General features: G+C 43.8%; 2 protein-coding genes across 6 annotated transcripts in view; one reads left to right on the top strand and one right to left on the bottom strand.

The window, feature by feature from the left end:
- MAP3K7CL (MAP3K7 C-terminal like) overlaps positions 1–1,259 on the bottom strand; it is a 79,824-nt gene extending 78,565 nt beyond the window's left edge. For 2 of the 5 annotated variants that reach the window (XM_054047770.1, XM_054047804.1), the window contains exon 1: positions 1,148–1,259. The gene's annotated coding sequence lies outside the window, so the exon portion shown is untranslated. The other 3 variants (XM_054047779.1, XM_054047794.1, XM_054047785.1) reach the window with 3 other exon arrangements.
- Positions 1,260–1,489: 230 nt separating this feature from the next.
- Positions 1,490–22,750, top strand: CCT8 (chaperonin containing TCP1 subunit 8). Its single transcript, XM_054047750.1, has 15 exons — positions 1,490–1,644; positions 4,833–4,923; positions 5,680–5,759; positions 7,356–7,505; positions 7,813–7,993; positions 8,785–8,846; positions 10,606–10,743; positions 17,001–17,179; positions 18,399–18,465; positions 18,554–18,641; positions 18,756–18,871; positions 20,223–20,294; positions 20,373–20,537; positions 21,020–21,139; positions 22,395–22,750. The coding sequence occupies exons 1-15, from the start codon at positions 1,585–1,587 to the stop codon at positions 22,470–22,472; spliced, it is 1,647 nt and encodes a 548-aa protein (XP_053903725.1). The 5' UTR covers positions 1,490–1,584; the 3' UTR covers positions 22,473–22,750.
- Positions 22,751–23,529: the final 779 nt, after the last annotated feature.

Raw genomic sequence — 23,529 nt, 5'->3', positions numbered from 1 at the left:
CTTTTGCTTTGATGCTGATGATTAAGGCTGAGGTTTGTCATGGAGGTCACAGATTCCATGACTTTCCGTGACTTCTGCAGCAGCCGGTGTGCCTGGCTCAGGGGCAGCTCAGGCAGCCCCTACGCCAGGTGCACAGGTTGCTGCTGTGGCAGTCCCAGGTTACCACGCCCATCCCCCACAGCAGAGTTTGGGTGTGGGAGGGGGAAGGGGGTTGGGGCACAGGAGGGGGTGAGGCGGGCTCCGGGCAGCGCTTACCTGGGGGCTCCCTAGAAGCAGTGACATCTCCCTCGTAAGCTGCTAGGCGGAGGTATGGCTAGGTAGTCTGTGCGCTGCCTCCGTCCAGGGTGCTGGCTTTGCAGCTTCCATTGGCTGGGCCCCAACCCTCTGCCACCTCCCACACCCAAACTCTGCTGCTGCTGGGGGGGTGGGGGGAGTGTGAAGCCAGGTAGGGAGCCTGCTAGCCCCACCACTCCCACACACCAGCGGGGGTTCTGGGCACCCCCCCCCCCCCAATTTTATTCACTGGTATTTTTAGTAAAAGTCATGGACAGGTCACAGGCCTGAATTTTTGTTTACTGCCCGTGACCTGTCCGTGACTTTTACTAATACCCGGGACTAAAACATAGTCTTACTGATGATGCATCACCATAGTCGACACCCACAGTGCATACTCTGGGGTTTCAGCCTGGGGAAAGCCCCACAAACAGCTGGGCTGCAAACACCCTGCTCTTTCTCCCACATCATCTCCCACATGAGAGAGGGGGACAGAGAGCCCTTCTTTGGAAACACAGAGCCAAGTAACTAAAGCCCTGGGCACAGTAGGCATGCCTACACTGTGTTGTAAACCTGGATCTGTGGGACCTGGACTTGGGAGTTTCCAAACCCACACTTGAGCATCCACATTACATTGCAAACCTGGGTTTACAATTGCTGGCCCCGACTCCCACAGCCGTGCTATGGCGGCGGAAGTGCCCATCGCAGAGCTTCTGACTGGGAGCTCCGACTTGAGCCCTGTCCACACTGCAAAATGACAGCACTTGGGGCCTGAGTCACTTCGGGTCCGCTGAGCTACCCCCGCTCCGCGCTGGGCCCTGAGTGCCTGCTGCCCCCACTCAGCCTGACGTGTGTGCGGCCACACGGGGCTCACCAGGGCGTGTAGAGGGACCCGGTTTTACACGCAGCACAAGCTGGCTGCGCAGGCGCAGGGACAGGGACGAAGCCCGGCTCGCGGCTGCAGAGCGAGGCGAGGCAGCGCAGTCCGGCCGTTGGGAGAAGGCGCACGGCGGCTGCTGTGGGCGCGCGCAACTCGTCCCCTGCGCTGTCACAGGGACTCCACCTCCTCCTCCCGCGCGTCCCCGAACCAGCCTCCGGCCGCCCTCCGATCGATGTTCTCTAGGAATCATTCGCTTCTCCCTGGGAGGAAGGAGGGAGCCCACCGCAGCCTGGCGCGGCTGTTTCCTTCTGCGCCTGCGTGCCAGGGGAGGGGCTTGTGAGTTGCGCGCGCAAGCTCCCTCCATTCTCCCGTTTCCCGTGGTTCAGCTCGTGCATCACGGCGCGTGGCCGGCCTCAGTGCTCCGAGCGGACATGGCGATGCACGTGCCCAAGGCCCCGGGCTTTGCCCAGATGCTGAAAGAAGGCGCCAAGGTGAGAGCGGGACCGGGCCTGGGGTTCCCGCGCGCCCCCGGGGCCGGGCCGGAGAAGCTTCCAGAAGCGCAGCCCGGGCTGGACCCTGCGGCTCCACGCGCTGAGGAGGGCGGGGCCTGTCGTGTCCGCGGTGCCCCTCCCCCTCGGACTAGTGGGGGGTGGGGGGCGCCGGCCGCGAGATGCGGGCTCGGGGGCAGCTTCTCCCCCCGCCCCGGTCCCTGCTCCACGGCGGGTTCGCGCGTGGCCGCCCGGGAGGCTGCTGGCGGGGCCCGCAGCTGCAACCTGGGACGGGGCTGGGCGGGGCCGAGCCGGCTGCAGGCCCGGGCTGGGGCGAATCTCCCCTTTTCATCTGCCGGGTTTACCCTGCCCTGGGCTCGCGGCCCGTTGCCTGAGCGGTGACTGAAAACAGTTGTGCCTTGCGGTGGATAAGCAGGTGACCAGGAGCTCCCAGGGCGATGCTGTGACCAAAGAGCTGCTGTAATCCTGGGATGCATCAACAGGGGAGACTTGAGCAGGAGCAGTGAGGTTATTGTAGCTCTGTATTTGGCTCTGGCGTGACCGCCACTGGAATCCCGTGCCCGATTCTGGTGTCCGTAGATCAAGAAGGATGTTGACAGGTTGGAGAGGGTTGACAGAAGAGCCACGAGAAGGATTAAAGGATTAGAAAAACATGCCTTATAGTGGTAGATTGAAAGAGCTCAGTCTTTTTAGCTTAACAAAGAGAAAGTGAAGGAGTGACTTGATTACAATCTAAAAGTATGGAGAACAAATATTTAATAATGGGCTCCTCAGGTTAGCAGTGAAAGATATAAAATAATCCAATGGCTGGAAATTGAAACTAGACAAATTCAGATTGAAAGATGTACATTTTTAACGGTTAGAGTAATTAACCAGCGGAACAATTTGACAAAGTTTGTGGTGACCTTTTTCCGTCACTGTCCATTTTAAAATCAAGATTAGATGTTTTTCTAAAATATATGATCTAGGAACTATTGTGGGGAAATTCTATGGCCTATAATATACAGGTCAGACTAGATCACAAGAGTCCTTTCTGGCCTTGGAGTCTATGAAAGTATTAACAGTAATGCCCCTAAAGCATTAGGCAACTGACAGTGGGTAATTTTGAGTAGCTGTCAGGCCGTTCAAACACAACTCCGTTTTTAATGAGAGACTGATCCCTCACCCTGTGTAGGTTGCTTGGCTTTCGATATTGCAAGCTGTTTGGGCAAGGAATTGTTTTGATATATAGCCACACAGTGCTTAGCACAAACGAGCCCCAGCTGTGGAATGCAAATGCTAATAAATTAACTCACTCCTGTTACCAATGAATGCCCTTATATCAGTCTATTCTTACTATACTGTTTACAAACAAAATTCCAGAGAAGCAAAATGCTTAGTACAATGCCAAAGTCAACATTGAATTAGTAGACACCTCTACCTCGATATAATGCTGTCTTCAGGAGCCAAAAATTTTTACCGCGTTGTAGGTGAAACAGCGTTATATTGAACTTGCTTTGATCCACCAGAGTGCAGCCCTCCCCCCAGCACTGCTTTCCTGCGTTATATCGGGTCACGTTATATCGAGGTAGAGGTGTATTTAACAAGTTGACAAACCTGCCTAGGAGAATAGAAACTTTGCTCAAATAAATGGACAGAGGGGGATTAGGTATGGGGTGGCCAACCTGTGGCTCCAGAGCCACATGCGGCTCTTCAGAAGTTAATATGCAGCTCCTTAGATAGGCACCGACTCCGGGGCTGGAGCTACAGGAGCCAACTTTCCAATGTGCTGGGGGGTGCTCACTGCTGGGGGATGCTCAATCCCTGGCTCTGCCACAGGCCCTGCCCCCACTCCACCCCTTCCCAGCCCTCCCCTGAGCCTGCCTTGCCCTCGCTTTCAACCCTCCCCCCGCCCCCAGCCTCCTGCATGCCCCGAAACAGCTGATCAGGAGTGCGGGGAGACGGGGGTCTGCTGACATATTACTGTGGCTCTTCGGCAACGTACATCGGTAAATTCTGGCTCCTTCTCAGGCTGGCCACCCCTGGACTAGGTTATTGCTGACTCCCCCTCTGGAAGGGAGAAGAAAGCAACAGAGGTTTCTGAGTACTGCTGCTTAACAGGATGGAGAATGGGAGACGCAAGCAACTCAGGGAACTTTATGCTTTTCTTTATTCACAAGAGAGTAGTTGGAGGTAGGGAATAGTTGCAGGAGCTGCTGAACTCTTGTAGAAAGGAGAGGGGAATGGGGAGGCAAAATGGCACAGATGCTGGTTCTCCTTTAACAAGAAGAGACAGGAACAGAACAGCTGGAGCTGCTTCTACCTTTCCTGAAGTTGTGAGAGAGAGCTTGGAAACAGAGCTTTCTCTGGGACTTTTAGAGGGCACCCAGATGAGCTTTGCAGAGGTGTGTGAGAGAGGAGATGTGATTTATTAACTGATAGGCGCTCTAAATTTACAAATGGATGTATGTACACATCTACCTCGATATAATGAAACCCGATATAACATGAATTCGGATATAACGTGGTAAAGCAGTGCTCCGGGGGGGCTGCACATTCCGGCGGATTAAAGCAAGTTCAATATAACGTGGTTTCACCTATAACACAGTAAGATTTTTTGGCTCCCAAGGACAGTGTTATATTGGGGTAGAGGTGTATGTGGGAGGGAGTTGGAAATTATTTATCTTGTGGGGCATATTTGACTTACTGATGTGGGAGTGGTGTAAATGGTATAACTTTGGGGGTATGATCTTGATGGGAGTGATGGTGCATACATTTTTCTCAGGCAAGTAGGTGTGGAAAACATTTGTCATGCCCTCCATAAGCCAATATCCTCACCAGAAGTCCCTCATTTACTTGGACAGACTTATGAGGTTCAATCTGTTGAGTGTTGACCCAACTTTCCTCTTTCATATTCATAAATTTGCTTTAGTTGCTAAACTCTGCAGTTGACAGCCAGTGTATGTTAGCTTCTTTGTCACTGTTTTTGAAAGAGGAGGATTGAATTTTTGTTTAAACTTTTGTGTAGCCAGGATTTCACTCCAAAATAACTCAGTGGGAGATTTGCTATTGATTTTAGTGAAGCCAGCATTTCATCCTGGCTGTCAAATGACAAGTGACTGTAATTCTTCCAGAATTTTTTTGTTAGAACCTCTGATTCTAAGCAATAAACATTTTTTTTTTTTTTACAGCATTTTTCAGGATTAGAAGAAGCTGTATTTAGGAACATACAGGCATGTAAGGAGCTTGCCCAAACAACCCGTACAGCTCTTGGACCAAATGGTAACCTTCTCTAATTTTATACTGTTTATTGTAATATTTATGTACAAAGAAGCTATATTTGTTTTTCTTGAAGGATGACCATGCCATTGTTTGTGGTAAAACTTCAGTTATAAATGTCTTTAGTCACATGATTTCAATAAAGGAGCATTTTCAGTCTGGTCAATTTTTTAAAAAAAGTTTAATGTCCTATAGCTGCCTCTGAGTCCTCAAGTCTGTTTTTGTAGAATTATCATCATTGTACTAATTTAGTTTTTTTTGTTCCATTTGCTGCTATGTGAAAGATCCACAGAAGGTGAAGAAACATTGACTGTGTAGGGGATATGGTTAAACTGACTACATACTGCACTATCAAATGCACAAAATAAACTGAAAAACATATTGTGCGGTACATTTTTGGTAGTAATCTTAAATTATGTAATAGAATTACAAAACACTAATTTTGTTTAAATTGTTAGTATCCCCTTAATGTAACTTCAAAACTTTATTTCAGAAGAGAGAGGTCTCACAGATTCCTCAATCCAAATTTACAAATGTTTATAGGGCTAAAAATTATGAAGGTCAAAATATCCCAAACCACTTCTTTACAGGGGAAACTGATTATGGTAAACTTCTTTGTTATAAATACTTTTATATGAAGAACAAAAATAGTCCATCGATTGCATGAGATGAAAGGAATTTAACCAAATAACACCAATTCAAACTGTAAAGTATTTACAGTTGTGTAAAATAAGAATTGATGAGCTTTTTATCATTTAGGAATGAACAAAATGGTTATCAATCATCTTGAGAAGCTTTTCGTGACAAACGATGCTGCAACGATCTTAAGGGAGTTGGAGGTAAGTGCTTTTTCATGTTAAAAGATTACCAACTAGCTAAAGTTTATTTCAACAACTAAGGCTTTTACTCAGTTTTATTAATAAGGGTAAGTTTATAGGATCAGGGCCACAGTTTCTAAATGATCTAATTCATAATTGGATCCTGAGAGGAGTGTAGCAAATATACACACAACAGAAAAAAATAGAAGGGCTTTTCAGAGCTCTAGTAGTGACAGAAAGGCCCTGCTGCAAAGACACTTGGATTATTGAATGTCATTATTGGTATTTGCCTCTCTTCCTCCTCAAAATAGGAGTAGAATTTAGGAATGAAAGAGACATGGATTGTAATTGCTGGCATCTTGTGTGGAAGACTCTTGTTTAAGAGAAATAAGTGCAATGTTAATTTCTTGTTGGTGCCAACTTTCACATGTCCCTCTACCTGCGTAGAATTCTCACTTTTGGTTTTAGGGACGTTGGGGATGTGACATCCTGCAATGAGAAAGTTAATAGAATTATGCAGAAGCTGAGGTGATGTCATTTGCTGCAACAGTTAAATAGAAATTCAATTGTGTGATGCCTCTGTGTCAACCCATGAATAATGTTGTGTGTATGCTATTGAATAGTGATACACAGACTGAGGTTCCTGAGCCACAAGTGGCTCTTCAGTTTGTCTTCTGCGGCTCTTTGCAGCACATGATATTAAACCACAGTGTTTTAATATCCTTAACCAATCAGGTTATTTTACTATGTTATTAACCAATTGTAGTTGATAAAATAATAATACTTGGTCAGTTATTTTGCTGTGAGAATAATATATAAAAATAGTAAATAAACAATGCATTCACACTACTATGGCTCTTTTTGGTGATGTTGATTGCTAATTTGGCTCCTGAACCACTGAGGTCTGAGTATCACTGCTATAGAACTTTCCTAATTTACTTTAAAGAGGGGACCATTATAAATGATTGAATTATAAAATTAGCAAGTGAACAAACAGTAGAGTGCTTAAATACAGGAGTCTTAATTGCTTATTATAATCAATCTTGCATGTCACCATGGCTTAGACACCATAATTGTAGCTATAAATATATCCAAGAATAGATAAAGCAGTTTTCTATTAAATTGTTTATTGGAAGGGGGAAGAGCTGCCATTTTTGTGCAGATTGGAAAGTATAGCTTAGAGCTGATCAACTGTGTATATATGCATACACAAAACTCAGTGTTGCTTGAAGTTTATCTTGACAAGGTAAGTTGAAAGTCTAAGGTAATCTACATGTGTGATCATGTGTGATTGTAAGGCCACACTGGTATCCCATAAAAATAATGCAGCTGTCAATTAGAAATGGGGAAGAAAGGAAGTGCCTTTTTTCTATTGTCTTAACCCCACAGCAGTATTCCAGAGTCTTGCAATTTTCATATCTTATACTCTTGCTTATTGTGTAATTTATTGTTTAACTTGCTTTTTCCCCATCTAGTTCATAATCCTGATTAATTTTAGATCAGATTTTTAACCAAAAAGGAGCTTATATTTGATACATATATTTAGGGCTATATACTTTTAAAGTTGACTAACCGGGATATTAACAGTTAAATTAATATGTCTAACTCCTTTAACAGGTCCAACACCCTGCTGCAAAAATGATTGTAATGGCTTCCCATATGCAAGAGCAAGAAGTTGGAGATGGAACAAACTTTGTCCTTGTTTTTGCTGGAACCCTTCTTGAGCTAGCAGAGGAACTTCTGAGGATGGGACTTTCAGTTTCAGAGGCATGTAGTTAATTTAATATTCATGTTGCATGAACACTGGTAGATGATAACTAATATGGGTTAATCAGTGACCTTGGGTTGTGTATTATAAATCACATCTATAATATTCTTGAATACTTGCTATGTATTACTTGATGATCTCCATCCCTTTTGAGCTGCTCCCTTTAGTCAACTTTCAAATGACAGTATATACATAATGTATGCATTGATACTTTGTGACTCTTTCAGAAGGAAACATAGTGAACATGAATGTACAGTTAGGTGGAGGAGGTTAGAATGTTAGTGAACTTTGTCATTTGCATTACAGGTGATAGAAGGTTATGAAAAAGCTTGCAAGAAAGCCCTAGAAATTCTTCCTGACTTAGTATGCTGTTCTGCAAAGAATCTGCATGATGTTGAAGAAGTGGCATCTTTGCTGCACACCTCAGTAATGAGTAAACAATATGGCAATGAAATCTTCCTGGCAAAGCTTATTGCTCAGGCATGTGGTAAGTAAACAAGTTTGCATCTTGTATGTATCTAAACTGAATACAGGCTTGTTTTTAATCTTTGTTATTCAAGTGCTCACGTCATAGGTGAAAGGCATTGCCAGCTATTCATGTATTAGGTTAAATGAGCTGAATATATCAGGTCTCATGTCTTTGGGGGCAAGGGAGAGAGGGAGGTGGTATTTCTTTTCGTCTTACCCACTGAATTCTCTTCATGCTCATTTTGGCCCAGCTGTGGTTAGTCCAAATGGCTTTCTAGTAAGCCATACATTTTCAAGATGAAAATCTATTTTCATCTTTGCAGTTGCACTCATGCTCTTAAATGCACGACTTAATCTAAGTGTGATGTTGGTGAGTTTTGTTATATAGAGCTTTCCATCTTGTAGAGCCCAAGAATACAACTCTCATCATTAGAGCAAAATTTTCCTCAAAATACTCTGTGCCAAATTCAGCCTCAGTGTAAGTGGGCACAGGCTAAACTTGGCCTGCTGGCTTCATTGATTTGTGTTCTTTTGCTGGCCAGATACTGCTATTTCATAGTGAAGAGTTCCGCTTTCTCAGCATTGCACTACCTATACTTATCTGTAACTGATCATTGAGGAGGGTAACTGTTTCCTGCTAACGTAAAATTTGGCAGTTCATTTCTTGATCTCTTTATTTGTTTAAAGGCTTTTAAAACCAAATATCTTATTAATACAGTATTTTCTATATAAATGATGCATATGATTTTCTGGTGTCACATTTGTACTTTGCACTTAAATTATATAATACATGTTTCTTTTTTCAAACAGTATCTATTCTTCCTAATTCTGGTCATTTCAATGTTGACAGCATCAGAGTATGCAAAATTTTGGTAAGCTCTGAACTTTTTTCACTAAAGCATGACTAATTCTTACTCCTGGGGGAATTCTGCACCAAAAAATTAAAAATTCTGCACACAATATTTTAAAATTCTTCAAAATTCTGCATATTTTATTTGTCAGAATAACCCAATATAACCACGCCAGTTTCAATTATTTTAGTAATTTATTTCACAATACTTGTCAGCAAGTATGTCTGGAACAGACAACAAAAAAAGATTCAGGAAATGTTTTTCGACAAATAGATTCCTTTCTAGGCATATTAAATATGAAACTTTGAGTAGTAATTCATTTAAACTACAATTCAGAAACATATTTGCCACACACTTAGAAGCAGTGTGAAAGTTTGGGGGAGTCAGTGGCAACGGAGGAGCTGAGCGGGAGGGAAGTAATTGCTGGGAAGGAGCCCTGGGAGTGAACCTGGAAGGTTGTTAGGCGTGGGTGGGACAGTTTTTTTTGTGGGGGGTGGGAGGGATTGTTGGGGAGCATCCCCCATTCAGACACAGACTGACTCCCTTTCAGTCAGGCACATCTTCTCTGCACGCCCACTCCCCATTCAGCCAGGCATATCCCCCTGTGGCCCTGTACCCTCACTCCCATTCAGCCCTTGGCTTAATGTTACCCCACTAACTCCTGTACCTTCACTAGCCCTTCTGAACCCCCGTTTGTGACTCCCCAGCAGCTCCATGTGCCCCACTCTTTGTCCCCCCCATATCTCGTGCCTCCTAACCTGGTCCCGTGGCCATGGCACTTCGAGGAAGGCAGCTTCTGCCTCCTCCGTCTCCGCAGCAGGCTGCCCTCTCTTCTGGCACCATATCAGCCCCTGGTTGGCGAAAGGTGTAATTGCAGCATCACCTCTCTCATGCCTCCCTGTCAGAATCAATTATTTTGTGGCGGGGGGGACGGGGGGGGGAGAAATAACTGCAGGGGATATTTATTCTACGTTTTGCGCAGAATTCCTCCAGGAATAAATTCTGGTATTCCTGTTATTGTATTAGATAACTCTGTAATGAAAATAGCTAACTTTTGGATCCTAAAATGTTACATTTCTGTTGTCCCTCGCCCAGCCTAGACTTTAAGATTGTCTTTATTTTTGATAGATTGAGGCACGGCTTCAATAATGTAGATATATTGTTATAGCACATTCAATTAAATTCTTTTTACCAAACTCTGGCATTCCTAGTTTCAAGATATTTTCTGTGCAATACTTGGCTTAGAGCTGAATTGCCTGTAGACTTCAGGGGCAGAACTCTAAGTGTTTGGTCCTTAAACAAATCAGTCTCATGAGCTAAAAGCTCAACCAATATGTTTTTCAGTAATCGTACCTTCAATTAAAATGCAACCCAGATGTTCATGCTGGGGTGGGGGAGGATGCAGAATGTTACGGGCCTGATCCTGTTGTTCTTACTCTGTCAGTGGGATATTAGACCTCAGTAAGGATGACAGAATGGGCCAAACTTGTGCTTCCCATCAACTTCTTTCTTGCTAATCCTTCTTCCTGACTGGGAGCAGAAAAAGGGATCACTAAAAATTTCTAATTGTTACTGCCATGGAATAAATCTTCAACTGTGTATTTCTAGAGAAGAATATTCAGTATTCCCAAATCAGCATAGTGTTTTCTCCTCATCCTGGAATAGAAACATGTCTAAGCATGTTCAAACATGAGACTTCCTTTTTTAAAAGAGCAAGCTTTATTGTGGTGGATTGGTGTACTGAAATGTGATCTTTATCTGTCCCCTTTATTCTCTTTAGGGCTCTGGTATCTCTGCCTCTTCAGTCCTGCATGGTATGGTTTTTAAAAAAGAAACTGAAGGAGATGTTACTTCTGTCAAAGATGCCAAAATAGCTGTGTATTCCTGTCCTTTTGATGGCATGATAACTGAAACTAAGGTATGTAGGTGCCCAAAAGAAGTCCCATAGCAATTTATGTACATATGCAGTACTTGGTCTGTATTATTCTCAGATTAATATTAACTTTAAATATCCTTGACAATTGACGGTGACAACTTTTTTTAATAGGGGACTTGAGCTTCTATGTTAAAATGAAGTTCAGGGTTTTCTATCATAGCTGTCTAAACCATATTTTTCTCTAACTTTAATATGAAGTGTTCCTTTGAGCAGATGCATTTTCAAACTTTTCCTGAGATCACTGACAGATAATATATAACACAAAATGTTAGCATACAAATATAATGTTGAGTCAAAATAGAGTTTAAGATATTCTTGTGTGCCCAATATACAGTAGTTTTGCTCTACTAGGTTGTTTAATATGACATTTAAGTGCAAATTAATTAACTGACTTAATTGCAGATACCTATATTACATCATGGCGGTCGACAAAATTACCTGAAAAGTTATAGACTCTGGTAGGGGTGAATTGAGTCTCTGCAATGCAGCTCCATTCTTTTTCCTTTGAAAAGTCCTAGATGATAGTGTTGGGCAAAAGTATAGCTCCCCTGAGAACTCATGTCAGGTGTGCGAAGTGATGTTATTCATTACACCCTTCTGTCCAATGTAAGGCCTTGTCTACACTACGAGAGTAGTTCGATTTTACTTAAATCGAATTTTTGGAATCGATATTGCAAAGTCGAACGTGTGTGTCCACACTAAGGACAGTAATTCGACTTTGTGAGTCCACACTAACGGGGAAAGCGTCGACATTGGAAGTGGTGCACTGTGGTCAGCTATCCCACAGTTCCCGGAGTCCCCGCTGCCCATTGGAATTCTGGGTGGAGCCGCAAATGCCTTCTGGGTAAAAAAAATGTGTCCAGGGTGCTTTTGGGTAACTGTCGTCATCCGTCCATCACTCCCGCCCTCCCTCCCTGAAAGCGCCGGCGGGAAATCAGTTTGCGCACTTTTCTAGTCAGTGACAGCGCGGACGCCACAGCACTGCGAGCATGGAGCCTGCTGCAACCATCACTGCAGTTGTGGCCGCTCTCAACGCCTCGCAACTTATCATACACCTTTCCCTGAGGCAGATGCAGAAAAGTCAGGCGAGGAGGCTACGTCAACGCGGTGATGTCCTGAAGTCTGAGAGTAGCACAGACCTCTCAGAAAGCAGGGGACCCAGCGCCGAGAACATCACGGTGGCAATGGGTCATGTTGATGCCGTGGAAAGGAGATTCTGGGCACGGGAAACAAGCACTGAGTGGTGGGACCGCATAGTGCTGCAGGTCTGGGATGAATCCCAGTGGCTGCGAAACTTTCGCATGCGGAAGGGAACTTTCCTGGAACTTTGTGAGTTGCTGTCCCCTGCCCTGAAGCGCAATGACACCCGGATGCGAGCAGCCCTGACTGTCCAGAAGCGAGTGGCCATAGCCCTGTGGAAGCTTGCAACGCCAGACAGCTACCGGTCAGTCGCGAACCAGTTTGGGGTGGGCAAATCTACCGTGGGGGTTGTTGTGATGCAAGTAGCCAAGGCAATCGTTGATGTACTGCTGCCAAAGGTAGTCACCCTGGGAAACGTGGAGGCGATCATAGATGGCTTCGCAGCGATGGGATTCCCAAACTGCGGTGGGGCCATAGATGGAACTCACATCCCTATCCTGGCACCGGAACACCAGGCCAGCCAGTACATTAACAGAAAGGGCTACTTTTCCATGGTGCTGCAAGCACTGGTGGACCACAGGGGACGTTTTACCAACATCTACGTGGGATGGCCGGGCAAGGTTCATGACGCTCGTGTTTTCAGGAACTCTGGTCTGTTTAGACGGCTGCAGCAAGGTATTTACTTCCCGGACCACAAAATAACTCTTGGGGATGTGGAGATGCCTATAGTCATCCTCGGGGACCCAGCCTACCCGCTAATGCCCTGGCTCATGAAGCCCTATACTGGCGCCCTGGACACTGAAAAAGAACTCTTCAACTACCGGCTGAGCAAGTGCAGAATGGTGGTGGAGTGTGCTTTTGGCCGTCTCAAGGGGAGATGGAGAAGCTTACTGACTCGCTGTGATCTCAGCGAAACCAATATCCCCATTGTTATTGCAGCTTGCTGTGTGCTCCACAATCTCTGTGAGAGCAAGGGGGAGACCTTTATGGCGGGGTGGGAGGTTGAGGAAAATAGTCTGGCTGCTGATTACTCACAGCCAGACAGCCGGGCGATTAGAAGAGACCAGCGGGAAGCGCTGTGCATCCGGAAGGCTTTGAAAGCAAAGTTCCTGAGTGAGCAGGGTAACCTGTGACTTTAAAGTTTGTGTATTGAGAAGCTAAACCTGCCCCCGTTTCTTTACCCAGTTAATGTTGACTATCCTATCCAGTTACATACCCCCTTCACCCCACTTCCAACACACGTTTCAAAATAAAAATAGTTCTACTTTGTTAAAGCACACCGTTTTCTTTAATACTGTATTCGCGGGAATTTTTTAAAACTGGGACGCAGACTGTGGTGCGGAGCGGGTGTACTGTAGTGGCGCGAATGCAGCTTCTAAACTCAAGGATTGACAGGCTCCGCTGCGGTGGGATGGTTGTTTCAACGGAGCCTGTCACCCCTCCTGATAGGGACTGTGTGTATGGGGGGGTCTATGTGACTTTGTGGCAGGGGGAGGACGGTTACAGATCCCCTGCTGTGTGGCTCTGTGATCCTGCCTAAGGACCGCCGCTTAAGATCTGTAACTGCCCTCCCCTGCCACAAAGTCACAGAGCAACCCACCCCCCACCACATAACATGAAAACAACCTCCCAGACTAACCAGGGTAACTAGTCACTGCATCACTGCACTATGTATGTGCCCTGCTGCTGTGCCTGCCCCCGACTATATACCCTGCCAAAGGTGACTGTCCTGTCGAATTACCAACCCCCTATCCCCCCCTCCTCCAAAAGAACATGATGGAAACAGTAGTTAACAGAAACGTATTTTTTATTATCAACCAAACATGGAACTGGGAAAGTGAAACTTGGACGGGGGCTTGTGTCAGGCGGGAAGGAAAGAACTTGTCAAATTTTGGGGAATGAGAGCCTTCTGCTGCTCGAGCTCTCTGCAGGGGTGGAGTGAGAGTTAGCAGGGACTCTGCCGCCTCTCCTTCTGTGCACTTTGGGTGAGGGGAGTATGGGACTTGGTGGCGGGGGAGGGCGGTTAGAGATGGACTGCAGCGGGGCTCTGTCCTCCTGCCTCCGTTCCTGCAGAACATCCACAAGGCGCCGGAGCGTGTCCGTTTGCTCCCTCATTAGTCCAAGCAGGGTTTGAGTCGCCTGCTGGTCTTCCTGACGCCACCTCTCCTCCCGATCCATGTTGGCTTGGTGCATTCGGGTCAAGTTCTCCCGCCACTGGGTCTGCTGTGCTGCCTGGGCTCTGGAGCAGGCTATAAGCTCCGAGAACATGTCCTCCCGTGTCCTCTTCTTCTTATGCCTAATCCGCGCTAGCCTCTGGGAGTGTGATGACAGGCTAGGTTGTGAGACAGTCGCAGATGGGGCTGTGGGAATGGGAAAAAGGGAGTGAATTCCTCAGAAAGATAAATGTAGTTGTGAACAAAGAACATAGTCTTTCTCTGTGAACAAGACCATGCACAGCACCTATCACATGCGCACTCAGCACAAGGTCGAATTCTCGGCCTTCGCATTCAGTGCCTGGGGTCTTCTACAGCACATTTGAGAAGCCTCTCAGGAGAACGGAATTTCTGTTGCAGGCAGACATGGTAAGCCGTAGACTTGTGGCAGCTTAAAACTTTAATATTAGCAATGGCCTCATTTCACATTGAAATCAATGTCGGTCCCTGCTGCCAGCAATTCGGCAAGCAGGAAGTCTGCTCCTGTCCCACACCCTCGCGGCTGTCCCCGGGAACGATCCCTTTCGGCTGCCCCTCTCCCGCCTCCACCGCGTGGCTGCAAACCAGCGGTTACAGTTCTGTAAAGGAACGGCAAAGCAGTCCCAACACTAACATTCCCCTACCTCATTCAAAGCAGGTCATCATGAGCGACATCACCCTCATGAGGATCTCTGACAGCGAGAAAGAGCGAATGCTCCGGGAAAGCCTGCAAAGACCAGGGCCGTATGCCGCCATGCTGTGCAGAGCAATGATTCCAGAGTACTTGCTTGTCTCGTGGCGTGGCAACGTGTCCTACTACGGAGGACCCAATAAGGCCGCTCTCCCCAAGAACCTAATGCAGCGGATTTCCAATTACCTCCAGGAGAGCTTCCTCGAGATGTCACAGGAGGATTTCTGCTCCATCCCCGGACATATAGACCGCATTTTACTGTAGCTGCTGTAGCAGTGACTAACCAGTAGAGCGGCTTGGGCAGGACAATCATGCAAAACCGGACATTGCTAGATTTTTTTTCAATAGTTGCACTGCCCATGACTGAACCGTTAAGCTAATCAAACTAATCATGAGAAACCCATTTTTTAAATTGTTAATATTCCTGTTCTGTTACAAATAAATGTTTAGATTTTTACAACACTTACTGGCTGATCCTTCCCCAGATTCTGTGTCCGGGGTAACGGCTGGGGAGGGTTGGTAGGGGATCTCTGTAAGGGTGATGAAGAGATCCTGGCTGTCGGGGAAATCAGCGTTGTGAGCGCTGTCGACTGCCTCGTCCTCCTCATCTCCTTCCTCATCTTCCCCGTCCGCTAACATGTCCGAGGATCCAGCCGTGGACACTATCCCATCCTCAGAGTCCACGGTCACTGGTGGGGTAGTGGTGGCGGCCGCACCGAGGATGGAATGCAGTGCCTCGTAGAAACGGGATGTCTGGGGATGGGATCCGGAGCGTCCGTTTGCCTCTTTGGTCTTCTGGTAGCCTTGTCTCAGCTCCTTGATTTTCACGCGGCACTGCGTTACATCCCGGCTGTATCCTCTCTCTGCCATGTCTTTAGAGATCTTCTCGTAGATCTTTGCATTCCGTCTTTTGGATCGCAGCTCGCAAAGCACGGACTCATCGCCCCACACAGCGATGAGATCCAAGACTTCCCGATCAGTCCATGCTGGGGCCCTCTTTCTATTCTGAGATTGCACGGCCATCACTGCTGGAGAGCTCTGCATCGTTGCCAGTGCTGCTGAGCTCGCCACGATGTCCAGACAGGAAATGAGATTCAAACTGGCCAGACAGGAAAAGGAATTCAAATTCAAATTTTCCCGGGGCTTTTCCTGTGTGGCAGTTCAGAGCATCCGAGCTCGTACTGCTGTCCAGAGCGTCAACAGAGTGGTGCACTGTGGGATAGCTCCCGGAGCTATTAGCGTCGATTTCCATCCACACCTAGCCTAATTCGACATGGCCATGTCGAATTTAGCGCTACTCCCCTCGTCGGGGAGGAGTACAGAAGTCGAATTAAAGAGACCTCTATGTCGAACTAAATACCTTCGCGGTGTGGACGGGTGCAGGGTTAATTCGATGTAACGGCGCTAACTTCGACATAAACGCCTAGTGTAGACCAGGCCTCAGGCTGTCAAAAGAAGTAAATGGTTTAGGCTGCACTGACATGAGCATGTGGATGACGACAATCTATCTTTTTGTTCAAAATGGGACATTTACTATTTTTTTGCCTCCGTAAAGCCTTCCTTAGATTTTAAGATAACCGTGGTAACTGGAAAAAATCTTTCCACCTGTGTCTGGATAAGGATGGTTGTGACTTTCCTCTTGCCAGAGCGATACAAGCCTACTTGACATCTAAAGTAAATTAGTATGATATGTTCTGGCGCTACCCTGGAAGACCATTTAGAAGCTTCTGCTGATATAAAATGTGGCTGCTCACTTGGTGCTAGCCATGTGGAGGATATTACACCTCATTCTCCATAAATCACACTGAACTCTAGAAGTAAACTGGTAGCCAGGATGGTTTGTGTGTATGTAAAATTCTATATGGTTAGTATTCTGTTTTAGGAAGCACTGTCTTGACACTTGAGCAGCTACAGGGACAGATATGAACAGTTCCTGTATCTGAACTCTGGACTAGAAACTAAGGCATTCCTGAGATAGGATCTTCAGCTGTGAAATTTCTCTCCTGGTGGTCCAGAACTGAACCTTGCTGACCTGCAATTTAGTATCCGACACGTTTCACTCATGCTTTTACTTGAGGAATAGTGATAAAGTAGCATGAGTTGCAGGAGTGAACAGGAAAGGGGAAAGTTCATTTTGGTTTGTCAAAATGTCATGTAAAACCTCTAGGCACAATACGCATGTGTTTTGTAAATCGAAAAATGTTTCCTTTTGATAGGGCACTGTACTGATAAAAACTGCTGACGAACTTAGGAATTTCAGCAAGGGAGAAGAAAATCTAATGGATCTGCAAGTCAAGGCAATTGCTGATGCTGGTGCAAATGTTGTAGTAACAGGTGGCAAAGTGGCAGACATGGCACTTCATTATGCCAATAAATACAATCTTATGTTAGTCAGGTAAGGATTAAAATGGTACAAACAATTTAAATGTCAATACCTATACATACCGTATTTGCTGTTGTCTCCTCAAAGTCTTCAGAATACAAAGGTATATGTAATGTAAACATTCTTACCTAATGTGGATGATTATTTTTCCTCCAGTAGAGGGTGAAATTGAGTGTCTGTTAAGTTAGTTACAGTTAGGGTGTGTCTGTTACCGAACATAGCTTGGAGTTTCCTGACCATGGATTGCACCTTGCAAAATATGGAGTTTTGGTGTAAAGGTTGCATTTTCTGTATATTGTAGTTATTCATTATTTGAAAATAATTTTCCAGTCAACAAAATCAAATATTCTAAAAAGACATTAGTGATTTTAGTAAAGTGGTTGAATGGGCATAGAGGTAGGGCTATCACAATGGTGGTTCCTCCAAGTCAGAGTATGCAATGGTGTGCGGAAGTATAAACAATATAGGTAGTGCATAAATGGAAGAACTCTGCCCTAGGACCTTTGATAAGCATTTTCCATGGGCACTAAAATTCACTTTATAAAAATGAGTGAACATTTTTGAGTATAGGTATAATTATTAAACGTAGGACAGCCCCATAAAAAAGACATAACAGCTAGTGTTATATTTTCATATTTTGATCCTCTCAGAAAAGTCTTGTGCATGTAAAAGCTATTATGTTTACAAAACAGAATAAGTGACACTTCAAAAGAGTTGTAACATGTTCAGGGAAACAGCATTTTGATCCCATGAGCTTATTTGTGATGAAACATGGTCTAATACAGCAGACCAGATGTTGGCCTAGTAGCCTTGAGCGTTAAGCTTATTAAACTTCTTTTTCCCCATTAGTAAAATGGAGATAGTAGCTATTCCTCTATCACAAAGATGTTGAGGATTAATAGTTAAACTTTCAAAATGCTAGATAGATATTAAGTAAAAAAAAATTGATTCCAAGTGAACAGTGCTTAAAAATAAAGCATTACTACTTCAATTTCTGTAATATTAGCATGGAATTCCTGTAACCATAGAGTAGCAACTGCAGAAATGCACTAGAGGAGTTGATGCCATGGTAGTGTTGTAGTGGATACCAATAAACTAATTCTGATAATATTACATAGAACTGCCAAATTATGGAGGAAACCTTTATTTTTCCTTGCAAACTAAAGTAAACTTCAAATTGTTCTTGGAAACATGGTAGTAAAAGGAACTCTTTTTTATTTATTTATTTAAGGTTGAACTCAAAATGGGATCTCAGGAGGCTGTGTAAAACTCTTGGCGCTACCGCTCTTCCCAAATTGGTATGCCGTTTGCAAATGAGTATCATCAGTGGAGATATTTATTTTGTATGAACAGAATCTTTTTCTGACTTGTGCTTCTTTTTTCCAGATTCCACCTACATTAGAAGAAATGGGTCACTGCGACAGTGTTTATTTGTCAGAGGTTGGGGATACACAAGTAGTTGTGTTTAAGCATGGTATGTTTCTATTCATAGGAGATTATGGTTCTATGTCATGATTAGAACTTTATTTATAAATGTTCTACATCTTAATATGTTTTCTAGAGAATTAAGTCTGTCTTTCCTTAACAGAAAAGGAAGATGGTGCCATTTCTACCATAGTAATCCGTGGATCTACAGATAATCTAATGGATGACATAGAGAGAGCTATAGATGATGGTGTTAATACTTTTAAAGTACTCACTAGGGTGAGTAAAATGAATATACTTCTCTATTAAAACAGAGCTGTAGACCAAGATATTTGTGCCAAGACTTTACGGCATGCTTTGCTCCCTTCTGTTGCTTGGAATGCAGAAACTACTTGTATCTCCTCAGCACGGGGGAATCTCCAGTGGGCAAAGAGCGGGTGTGTAACTGATTCCTATGCCACTCGTGCAGCCCTGGAGTTAGGAGATGGGTTGTAGTCAGAGTGCACTGTGCTTAGTCCATCTTGAGTGACAAGATCTGTTTGAGACCAATACAAGCTGGCAGAGCTAAACTGCACCCTGGCCAGAGAATCAGTGACTCTTAGGTGGCACTCTGTGGACCGTTTCCCCAACCTCCTGCCGTCCCCATTGGAAACTGAGAGCAGCAGCAAATCTGGATATTGGTATCTATCATTGGTGATAAGGGTGTTAAATATGCTTAGGTACTGTACAAAAATATGTAGTTCATAAATTAGGACAACTTAGGGTACGTCTGTACTTACCTCCGGGTCCGGCGAGGATCGATTTATTACGTTTTGTCTAGACGCGATAAATCGATCCTGGAAGTGCTCGCCGTCAACGCCGGGACTCCTGCTCGGCGAGAGGAGTACACGGAGTCGACGGGGGAGCCTGCCTGCCGCGTGTGGACCCACGGTAAGTTCGAACTAAGATAGTTCGACTTCAGCTACGTGACTAACGTAGCTGAAGTTGCGTATCTTAGTTCGAAGTGGGGGGTTAGTGTGGACCAGCCCTTAGTCTGTTACAAAAGTTTTGTCTTTAAACTGTGCAATTAAGATACTGATTTTAAAATAAGATGGGGAGTCTTCAATGCGAATACAGGCTGAAAAACTGTAGAAAACATGAAGCTTTTTGAAAGTTTAACATCTGATAGTTTCCACTTTGCCACTGTTTGAATCCAAGTCTGAGTCCCTTGCAGTTCTTATTCTGCCTCTTCCATAATGACTCCCCAGAATAGATGATCGGCTGAGGAGCAGTATTAATATACAGTGCCTTTCCTGTTTTTCCCAACAAATCATGTTGTCTGTTGAGATAAAAACAAATTTACTCTTATCACTTCCATTTCATTGTTTTAGTAAAGTAATGAACTTTTCCCAAAGACATTTAGAAATAATAGATGCTAGATTTTTACCTTTAGCCATACTAATAAAATGCCTCACTTTTTGAAGTTGGTGCCATTTCTGCACTTGTGGAATATTGTACCAAGAAAAATATCTGTTTATGAAGGCAGAAATTAGTTCTAGATACTAAAAATCTAATCAGGTTACTTTAAAACAAAACTACCTCAAACCACTTTGCATTTATAATTATGTATCTTGTGGGGTTTTGTTCACAGGATAAACGTCTTGTTCCTGGTGGTGGTGCAACAGAGATTGAGTTGGCCAAGCAGATCGCATCTTATGGAGAGGTAAATAATGTATTTTCCTCTCGCTTCATCCATTTCTTTTCCTTTAAAATATTAAACCGTTTTCAAACTTTGCTTTAGACATGTCCTGGGCTTGACCAGTATGCTATCAAGAAATTTGCTGAGGCATTTGAAGCCTTTCCTCGAGCACTAGCAGAAAATTCGGGAGTAAAGGCCAATGAGGTTCTCTCCAAACTTTATGCAGTGCACCAAGAAGGCAACAAAAATGTTGGATTTGATATTGAGGTAAATGGTGTCATACATTATGCTTGCCAAAATACTTGGTTCTGTGCAAAAGAATACTCCACATAAAATACCCAAGGATATAAATTATGTTCTAGATTTTAGGTGTTCAGCTTTAAAGTAATTGGAGCAGTATATTAATCAGTGAGCTAGACAAACAGCTTAGAGAATGGATGTTTTGTTCTTCAGCAGACAAATTAGTTACAACCATTGTTCATGTAGTAATGTTATGTGAAACGTGAGGATATGTTCTTGAACAATTGCTCAGATAATTCCACTTATGATTCAGTTCGCATTTCTAAAAGTTGCTCAAATTAATGTTTTATTTGGAGGAAAGGGGATAAAATCGGGCAAGTGTCCTTGTGTTACCATTTGGTGGGTGTGGCTGTTGGTGTTTAGGATTACAAAGGTAGAACAGTTTGAAATAAGGTAGGAAAATCTGGTGCTATGAAACTTTGAACCATGTTCATATTTTTTTCTGACAGGCTGAAACTGCAGCTGTGAAGGATATGTTGGAAACTGGTGTGTTAGATACATATCTTGGAAAACACTGGGGTATTAAACTGGCTACAAATGCTGCAGTGACTGTGCTCAGAGTAGATCAGGTGAGTTGAAGAAATGACTTTGGGAGATCGTGATTTCAAACTTTTGAGTTAACTTGAGACATTTTTGTACATGTCAGGAATACATGCTATAAAAAGTAAACTGATAACCTTAAATCAGTTTATTTTTGTGAAACCAAGATATATTATTGCTGACCATATTGCTAGATTCAGATCTTGGAAAGGTGAGGCAAGGTGCCATCTCACTGAGATCCATACATGTTGGATTTACATCCTGACCCATAGTTGGTAGCTCTTAATTTCACAGGTATGAGCACGTAACTGTCTCAAAGAAAATGTGTAGTATGTATTTCAGAAAAGAAAACCTTCCACATCTGTATTTTAAATGCATCTTGTACAATAAAATGGAAGGAATGCGTTGAAGGCTTTTCTGGATAGTTTAATGACTTGGTATTTTATGGAACTTTAGCAGAATTGTGTGATATGCATGTAAAACTTCTGCAGATTATTATGGCAAAACCAGCGGGCTGTCCAAAAGCCCCTAAACAACAAGGACATTGGGATAAGGATGAATGGAAAGATTAACCTGAAAAATAGTGAGCTGTAAAATCGGTGGAACTTGTTATATTGAGTTGAGAGACACATGAATGTATCCACACTCAGCACAGAGCTAATATGTATTGTTGGCTTTCAAGGGCACGTGTGTGAGCAGTTTCACCTTTTTAACAACCTGTTTGAAATACGATTTGTGGCAGCTTTTGCTGTGCTGTAGTGAATTCATTTTAGTTACTGAAACTAAATTGTGCGGTGCTACTTGAGAGAGGTGTAGCTGCCATTTTTGGAAGTCTGCCTATGCTGGGAAATCCTGATGTCAGGGATTTAAAATAGATTTTCAGTTTATTCAGATTTTGTGCATTACAGATTTATCTCTAAACTCTTCCTGTAATATATTGCATGTGTTCAGTAACCCAGTCACTCTGACAAACTAGCTAGATATTAAACAGATCTTTCTTAGATGTGAAAGTGTACAGCTTGAATCCCCCTCTCCCTTTTAAAAAAGGTAACTGAGGGAATACTGAAATTGTATTGGGGAAAACAGCATCTTATGATGTGCCAACTTGCAACATCTTTGCAGAAATATGGGACACACCCAATGGCAAAAGCTTGTTTGTTAAAATGTACAAAAGTAACAGATCTGCATAAGTTTAGTGACTGCTGCTCAAACTGCATGTCTCAAGCTATAGAAAGGAAAAATCCAAAGTGAGTTACCTAATCTAATTATTTTTTTCCCCCCAAGATTATCATGGCAAAACCAGCTGGTGGGCCCAAACCTCCGTCAGGAAAGAAAGATTGGGATGATGACCAAAGTGAATGAACACCTTCACTGTACTTTGAGTGAACTAGGATTGTATGGATCTTGTAATACTCCTGTTGGGACCTGACATGTTTTCTCCCTCACCTTAAGTTATGAAACTGTAATCCAGTAAAGAGTGCAGTACCACTACTATTTCAATAAATGAACTTGCAGTATAAAAAGACTCAATTTGTTAACTTGTCCTATTAGACTTGTAGCCTTAAAATTATCTTTCACACGTGTTGCTTTTGAGTGTTAATTATCTATATTGATTAAAGGAACAAGTTGTTTTGAATCTCTCTACAGCTTCTGTTTCCCTTTATATTGAAAACAAATAAACCCTAAACACCATTAACAATCTTTAATCACAATTTGGAGAAATTATAGTTAAACGTGTACCATTTTACCCATGTCATAGAATCATAAGTGTAGAACTAGAAGGGGCCTCCCGAGGTTTTCTAGTCCCATCGCCTGCACTCAGGGCAGGACTAAGAAATAACTAGACCATTCCTGACGGCTGTTTGTCACACCTATTAAAAACCTCCAGCGATGGAGATTCCATCACCTCCCTAGATAATTTGTTCTGGTGCTTAACTGCCCTGACAGGAAGTTTTTCCTAATGTCCAATTTAAACATCTCTTGCTGCAATTTAAGCCCATTGCCCTAGCCTGAGAACAATTTTTCACCCTCTTCCCTGTAACAACCATTTATGTACTTTTATGTCCCCCTCAGTCTTCTTGTCTCCAGACTAAACCACTCCAATTTTTTCAGTCTTTCCTCATAGGTCATGTTTTCTAGACCTTTAATCATTTTTGTTGCTCTTCTCTGCACTTTTTCCAATTTGTCCACATCTTTCCTGAAATGTGGCACCCAGAATTGGACTCCAGCTGAGGCCTTATCTGCATAGAGTGGAAGAATTACTTGTCTTGCTCACAATACTCCTGATACATTCCAAAATGATTGCTTTTTTAGCAACAGTGTTACAGTTGACTCATATTTAACTTGTGATCCACTATAGCCCCCGGCTATCCTTTTCTGCAGTATTTCTTCATAGACAGTCATTTCCCATTTTGTATGT

Source organism: Malaclemys terrapin, chromosome 1, assembly GCF_027887155.1.
Source record: "Malaclemys terrapin pileata isolate rMalTer1 chromosome 1, rMalTer1.hap1, whole genome shotgun sequence".
Lineage (NCBI taxonomy): Eukaryota > Metazoa > Chordata > Testudines > Emydidae > Malaclemys > Malaclemys terrapin.
This window is presented reverse-complemented; position numbering and strand designations above follow the sequence as displayed.

Excerpts from the sequence above, each read along its gene's own strand:
- CCT8 (XM_054047750.1), top strand. The coding sequence starts at position 1,585 with ATGGCGATGCACGTGCCCAAGGCCCCGGGCTTTGCCCAGATGCTGAAA. Across the intron at positions 10,744-17,000 it reads GCATGATAACTGAAACTAAG|GGCACTGTACTGATAAAAAC; the intron begins GTATGTAGGTGC and ends TCCTTTTGATAG. Across the intron at positions 20,295-20,372 it reads AGATCGCATCTTATGGAGAG|ACATGTCCTGGGCTTGACCA; the intron begins GTAAATAATGTA and ends ACTTTGCTTTAG.